We start from the raw sequence: 7,421 nt of genomic DNA on the forward strand, positions 1-7,421 counted from the left end.
AGCCTTTTTTGTTTATTTATCCATAAGAGCTGCTGTTAAATGGCTTGGGAAAGCAATCGCTTAATGGCTCAGTATTGAATCAAAGGCTCAGTGCGCTTTCTAGGAGATGGGGGACCCGCGTGAGTTCAGAGCGGAAACTCAAAGTGTAATGGACTGGGCGGGTTTACGATCCTACGGAACCGGGCGCAGGAGCGAGGGACCGGAACCATCCTGCCTCGCCGCTCAGGGCGTGCATCACCACTGGCCGAGCCGGGCCGGGCCGGGCCGGGCCGGGCCGGGTCGGGTCGGGTCGCCTTCACCCGCCCTACACGGAGCCGCGGGAACGCGCCCCGACGGCGGCGGCCGGAGCCCCGGTGTCGGGGAAGCGGCGGCGAGAGGAGGCGGGCCAGGCAGATAGGAAGCGTGCCTGCACCCGAGCAGGAGAGAGCGGCGGCCGGGCCGAGCGCGGGGAGGCAGGGAAATGATCTTTGTCCCTTTCGGTAGCTCTCCGCCTCCTCATAGCCTCGTCACCAAGTCAACCGGCACCAGCTCGGAGCACATTATCTCTGAGGGTCAACACATTGCAGCCCAAGCCGCGGGGAAGGCTCCCAAATTTACCCCTTGGACAAACAATCCGCTGCCTATCGCTCGCTCTGGCGATAGCATTGTGGTCCCCCACCGGCCGGTGTTGGCCTTCGCCCAGGGCTCCGGAGCACGGGTACCCCCGAGGGAGCGTCCTTCCCGTCCCTGGACACCCGCATCCCTAGGCGAGATGCCCTCGCAGCCAAAAGTGCCCAGTCGCTAAACCCCTCCAGGAGCCGAGTCTACCTCGGCCCTCCGAGGGTTTTCCTCTCCGTGCCCGGGGGACGTTGGGGGATGAGCAGCTCCTGGGCAAACGAGGGGGACAGGGAAAAGATGTGTTTAAGGACCGTCCGTCCCGGAGCGCCCCTCATATCGGCGCAATCCCCTGAGCCCCTACCCGGCCCCGCAAGCTCACCGCCGCAGGGCTCCTCACTCCAAAGCAGGGAGCAGCCCCCGGCAGAAGGGTAGGGGGTCCCGGGGCCGGCCAGGCTGAAGGGAAGGAAGGGGGTTGCGGGACCAGGGCCACCCCAGGTGGCCTCTTACGGCCCGCGCCCCGCCCCGGAGGGTTGCGGGAGGGCTCACGTGGGGGAGAGGCGCCTATGGGGAGGCGGCGGGAGCCGGGCAGGGCGGTGGGGCCCGGCGGGGCCACCAGCTGTCAAAGAGGCATCCCGGGCTCCGGGAGCGAGAGCAGCCCTATGTGTCCCTAAGCTGCGAAGCCCCCTTGGCCCCGCTCGCCATGAACACCGAGGAGCAGTATTATGCCTCGGCGCAGCTCTACAAGGAGTCGTGTGCGTTTCAGAGAGCCCAGGCGCAGGACTACAACCCTAGCCCCCCCGCCTGCCTGTACATGGGCAGGCAGCAACAGACTCCTTATCCCAGCGCCTTAGGGGCTCTGGAGCAAGGCAGCCCGCCAGACATTTCACCTTACGAGGTGCCCCCCATCACAGAGGATGCCGGGGTCTCCCACCTTCACCACCATCACCACCACCCTCATCTTCCTCCTCCCCACCAGGACGCGCTGCCTTTCTCAGACGGGGCGGACACGGGAGCTGTAGAGGAGCCCCGAGTGCAGGTGCCTTTCGCCTGGATGAAGTCCACCAAATCTCACGCCTGGAAGGGACAGTGGACCGGTAAGCCCCCCCGAATCCCTCCGCCCCCCTGCTTCTGTCCCGCTCGGCGGTCAGGAGCCCTCCCTTGCACCGGTACTGCTCCCACCGCTCGGATGTAGTGTGGAGAGGTCCTGGCGGGTCGTTTCCCCCTCAGCAGCCTCTCCAGACCCACTGCTCTGGGGCTGCTAGTGTTGGGTTGAACACTGGGGAGGGAGCCGGCACTCCAGTCCCCGCTGGCGGGCTCAAGGCTCCCTGCACCTCAGCAATTATTAACGAATTATTTTTCACCAATTAACTAATTGTGGCCAAGCCGGGACTTTGTGACGCCTCCCGGGAGCTGCTTCCTCGGGCAGCAGGGTGTCCCCGCGGGCGCGGTGAGCTCTGCGCGGGGGCCGGGTCGCGGAGACACCTGCGAGGTGGAGCGGGCGGGGAAGCGGCAGGCAGGGCTGGCGGGAGGGGACAGCCCCGCTGCCCCGCGTCCCTGCGCCCACTGTGCAGCCGCGGAGCAGCCTCCGAGCCCCAGGGCAGTCGCCGAGCCCCTCTCGGCTGCCTGTCGGCTCTCCCCGGCGCAGAGCCCATCTCCCCTCCTGGCCCCTCTATCCCACTCCCTCTGCTCCCCGGCGGGTTTTAGCCACAACTGCTAAAAACTCTCCAAGTGAAAAAAACAGGGCAGGGAAAACAATGCACAAACGAAACAGAGTTGCCAGTGAGGGGAAGAAACTCTATCTAGGCAGAAAGTTCCGCTGCCCAACAATATTTCTGTCTCTGCCTGCACAATGTTATCGTGTCCTGCGCCTCCGTCACGCCTATACGGCAAATATTATATTAATGGCTTTGTTCAAATAGACAGTTGGAAAAAGGACCTGAGTATTAAAATCTCCACGAAATAGTTTGGGAATTGCATGGGACAGGCCGAGGGGGAGGGAAGGAGAGGTGGCGGTCCCCAGTCTCCCCAGAGGAGCATCTGCCCACAAAGGTAGAAGAGAGTGCTGTCCCAGGCCACGGACACGGCGGCAGGGATTGTGCCGGGAGGAAGGTGGAGTGAGAGAGAGAAAAAATCAGATATTTTTCCTTGAGTTGAGTGAATTTCGGAAATAACAATAGTAATAATCATAATAATATAAAGGCAAACTTTTGAACTACACTTTTTTTTTTTCTCTTTCTCCTGTACCCGAGGAATGACAAAACCAGCAGGAAAGCGAAACTTTCCCGTGGAAGCCTAAAATTCTTGCCTGCTGTCCCAGCCCTCCCGGGAGGAGCAGGCAGGGGCCGTGCATGACCCGGTCGGTGTGATGTGTGGGCAGGGTTCCTGCCGGAGCACGCCGCAGGAAGAGAAAGGGGCACCGCGCTGTGCCGAGCGCGACAGAGCGCCCACAGCGAAACCGCGGCGTATTATGTACTGTGTTTGTGGCAAACTATATGGCCCAACGATTTATTTTTCATGGAAACCCTGGGGATTTAGGCGTCCATGGATGCTGCGGGGCTTTGTGCTGTTATTGCCGGGGAAAGGCGCCCAGAGAGGCCGCGGCCGAGCCCGGGCTTGCCGGCCTTGTCCCGGGGCCCGACCGGCTTCGGCCCTCCGACAGACCCCGGGCGTTCCGCCTTCCCGGTAGCTCCAGTTTAGTTTAAAGTAACAGAACAAGTTGGTTTTTTTCAGATATAGACTCATGTAAACGGGTATGTACATAGGTTTAGATTTACCAACATTTTTACACATATATACATTGATTTTAATATTTATATACGCACATAGATGTATACATATCACTTTGTAAACATTACATGTGTATTTAAATATATATTTTAAATACATATATAAGCTTTATACATAGGTTTACAATTACAATCATTGTATATATAAATACAGAATCATGGGAATAGGAAGATGAGGGGTGAGAGAGCCCACGTAGCTCTCTTGAAATGATTTTTTCATTCTGGCTGTTTAACACACCGTTCCCCGCAGATGATATCAACGCCAAAAGCATGCCCAGAGGGGCGCTGGCGCTGGCAAAAGTGGCCCTGAGTTTCCGTGCCCACCTCCGGCCCCTCTCGATGCGACCGCCTGTACTACCCGCGCCTCAGTGCCCACTCAGGACTGCGGCGGCCGCGCTGGGAACGGCGATCCCTCTTGCTGCCGCTTTTCACGGCAACAAGAAACCCAAGATTTCGTCAGCTTGGCGAAATGGAGCGGCTGCGGTCCAAATCCCCTCCCGGCCCGGCAGGCTCACTAATTATTGTAATTATTATTTCTTTGTTTTAGCGGGGTATTTTCCAGAGTTTTTTTTTTTTTTTTTTTTTTTTTTTTTTTTGAGGGGTTCCATTTTCCCATTTTGCTTTGGTTTATGTGTGTGGTGGAGTTTTTTTCTTTTTCTTTTTTAACCTTTTTTTAAACATTTCTAAAGATTTTTTATTTAATTTTAACACGAACCTGAGCAATTGCAGCCCTGGATCCGGGAGCCCTTCTGAGCTTTCAGTGTCACACAAACAGTGGCACGTGAGTCTCTCCCTCGGCTCCAGAGACGGCGCTTTCCTGAAAACCTCATCCAAATCATTGTTAAAAAATATTAAGTTATTGTAAAATAAAATAACAGCAGTGGCGACTGCTGCCAGCAGCACCACCTCACTGTGCCCAGCCGGAGAGCTCCCCGAGGCCTCCTCCTCACCCCACCTGCTTCCCCCCACGTATCCTCCGCGCCGCGCAGGGATCCTGGGACGTGGTCCCCGCAGCCCGAGAGGGCGGCCGGGAGGGCCCAGGCTGACTCTCGCTTCTCTCCAGGGGGATCCTATATGGTGGAACCGGAGGAGAACAAGCGGACGAGGACGGCGTACACGCGGGCGCAGCTGCTGGAACTGGAGAAGGAGTTTCTCTTCAACAAGTACATCTCCAGGCCAAGGCGGGTAGAGCTGGCTGTCATGTTGAACTTGACCGAGAGACACATCAAGATCTGGTTCCAGAACCGGCGGATGAAGTGGAAGAAGGAAGAGGACAAAAAGCGAGGGGCGGGCAACAGCAATGACCCCGAGCAAGACTGCGTGGTGTCCTCTGGGGAGCTCCAAACCAAGGAGGATCTCCAGCCATGCCCCGCCGGGAACCTTCCCTCGGGAGACTCCAGGGACCTTCTCGCCCCCAGCCTAGTCCCCAGAAGGCAGCAGGACTCTCGGTGAGCCGCGGGGAGCCCCACGGCCCGGGAGGAGGAAAAGGATGGGACATGGAAAAGAGCCGAGAGGCTGGCGCCGGCTTTCCTCCGCCGTGCCGTGCCGTGCCGTGCCGTGCCGTGCCGTGCCGTGCCGTGCCGTGCCGTGCCGTGCCGTGCCGTGCCGTGCCGACCCACTCCCGCCTTCCCTCTGGGAAACTCGGTGCCCCCATTCTGAAACTCGCGTCCTCCGGAAAGTAAATGTAAGATGTCCAGCTCTCCAGATGACAAGGAGAGGCTCGCTGTGGGCCCTAACGCCAGGGGAGCCCGCCGGGATGGCGGCGAGCTGGGCCCCACTTCCCCGGGCCGCCCGCGCCTCAGCGAGCCCTACGGGACACCTTCCCCCGGGGAAGGTGGGTCTCAGGTCGCCACCGACGGTGTGTGCAACCCTGGGTGCACGGAGAGGTCTGGACACCGGAGGAGAAGCGAGGGCACGCTGCGTTCCTTGCCGCGGACAGCTGCTCTGTCGGGGCGCGCGTCCCACCGTGTCCGTCGGTCCACAAGCGCAGACACGGACCCGAGTATCCCGGACCATTCACGGGCTGGCACGCCGCCGTCCCCGTCCCTTCCAGTCACCCCAGGGCATCGGCTCTACCGAGGACTCTCTCAGGACTGTTACTTACTTCTTTGGAAACTGGAACCTGGTTTCTTTCGTTTTCTTTTTCTTTTGGGAAAGAAATAGGTGGGGGGAAGGAAAAAGGGAAAAAAAAAAAAGAGAGAAAAAAAATTTTTAAAATTGAAAAAGAAAAGGCCTACGTGTCCTGCGGGCAGGATTTGTCTCCCCCGATGACCGGCTCTGATGACCGGCACAGGCAGCCAGACCCTCCCCCGGGCTCCGGCAGCGGCTGCGGGGACCCTGCGCTGCTGCCCGCGGCTCCGCGCCCGTCTGGGCTCCGGGGAACTCCGCGGCTCCAGGGCTGCGCTTGCCTCTTCGAGGGGTGAATGCGAGCCCAGGGATGGAACAGAGGAAGTCGCGGTTTCTCTCTGGGCAGCGAGCAGACAGAGTGATATATCTGGGGGATAGGGCCGGTCCTAGGGACACTGTCCTTCGTGAAAAAAGCTCCAGCCTCTCTTCCAACTCTTTCGGAAGCTCGGACTCTGCCTTGGAGAGGAGAAACCTCTGTACAGCACGAGCTCCTGTCCCGGAGTGGCTCTATGCGTGGTTTTTCTCTGCAGACTTATTTCTACAGCCCAGCAGAGGCTGGAGGCCGGCTGCCTCCCGAGGCCCTGCAGAGCACTGGGGACTTTCCCTGGGCGCTGTTTTTCGGCCCGGGCCGATGTGCGGGAGAGCTCGGCTGCTCCGGGATGGAGCGGGGAGCGCCCGGCCCGGGCTTCCCTGCGGGGAGGTGGGTAGTGGAGTCGGCGCCGGCTGCCCCGGGCCCAGCCTGCCTTCCCTGCTGCCAGGAACAGCTTCCCAGTCCCGACAACGGCGGGAACTCCAGCTAAGTGGGGAACAAATCACAGCCGAACTAGAAACAGAAAACAGCGGTAGGAAGGAACTAGGAACTGTCTAGTTTGCTGTCGGTCAGGCGGATCTGCCTTCTTTCCTCGACGGGGAGGTTCCTGCCCTGTACCCGGCAGCAGCAACCCCTCGAGCATCCCTCGGGGGCCGCCACAGCCCCTCCCGCGCTGCGGGCCCGGGAGTGCCATGGGAGGAGGAAAATGAGGAGGAGGACAACCTGTCGCACCCTGGCCAGAGGATGTTCCCAGTTCCTCGGCTGAAAGCGAGGGGAAGAGCAAATAGCTCGGTACAGCTCTTTGGGGGTTTCCCATCTTACATGAAACTTCTTACACTAAGGTGGAGACTTGAAGGTGTAATTTGTCTATTGCTTTTCTTTCCTCTTGGGACATTAAGATCTGTGTGCAAACAGGAGTATTTCTGGTAATTTTTCCTGCAAGTTGACTGAGAAATTTATCACCCAAGCCTGTATATGCTTATTCATCAAAACGCAGTCAATAAGTGAGAATTTTATTAATCATTATATGAGCAAAATTCAAATAAAGCTGTTCTGCTTAAGAACCAAAGCACCATATTAATTAAAGTAATATTTCTTAGACTTTTGGGGGACATGAAGCCATTTTTAAACCTCAGAATTTTTAATCACTATTCATTAGCATTAACCTGCCACTGGCAACATGAAGTGGAACAATTTCCACGTACCTTTTACAAGGTCTGGCACTGACATTACAGTTCGGGAGCCACTACAAAAACAGGTCCAGCTGCAGAAAGGACGGCTGTCAAACAAAGTACCTCGATTTTATTCTAAGATTCGTAGAGCACGGTGCCCTGGCTGGGCAGCATACGTGGTAACTGAAATGTTGCCTGTCCTTTTTTTAGTAGGTTTGATTTTCTTTGTGCTCTGCTCTGAAAACAAAAAAGGTGCACAATTAATATGAATCGTTTGACCATGGTGCCAAGGTGTTTTTATTAGTAGAAGCAGAATCGGAACTGCATGGCTTAATTTTAACGAATAAAGTATTTTTCTTCTAAGAGCTGACATAGTTTACTGGTTTAGCACTTACATATTTTTTTTTTCACCCTTTTTATAACTGCACC

The 7,421-nt window shown here is 57.2% G+C and overlaps 1 protein-coding gene across 1 annotated transcript; it reads left to right on the forward strand.

The window, feature by feature from the left end:
- Nucleotides 1-1,227: 1,227 nt before the first annotated feature.
- On the forward strand, nt 1,228-6,847 carry PDX1 (pancreatic and duodenal homeobox 1). The gene is made up of 2 exons (XM_048294662.1): nt 1,228-1,691; nt 4,447-6,847. Exons 1-2 carry the CDS (start codon nt 1,298-1,300, stop codon nt 4,833-4,835), a joined length of 783 nt encoding a protein of 260 aa, XP_048150619.1. The 5' UTR covers nt 1,228-1,297; the 3' UTR covers nt 4,836-6,847.
- The last annotated feature ends 574 nt before the right edge of the window (nt 6,848-7,421 follow it).

The sequence above is a fragment of the Corvus hawaiiensis genome, chromosome 2 (assembly GCF_020740725.1).
Source record: "Corvus hawaiiensis isolate bCorHaw1 chromosome 2, bCorHaw1.pri.cur, whole genome shotgun sequence".
In the NCBI taxonomy this organism is placed as follows: Eukaryota; Metazoa; Chordata; class Aves; order Passeriformes; family Corvidae; genus Corvus; species Corvus hawaiiensis.

Excerpts from the sequence above, each read along its gene's own strand:
- PDX1 (XM_048294662.1), top strand. The coding sequence starts at position 1,298 with ATGAACACCGAGGAGCAGTATTATGCCTCGGCGCAGCTCTACAAGGAG. Across the intron at positions 1,692-4,446 it reads CTGGAAGGGACAGTGGACCG|GGGGATCCTATATGGTGGAA; the intron begins GTAAGCCCCCCC and ends GCTTCTCTCCAG.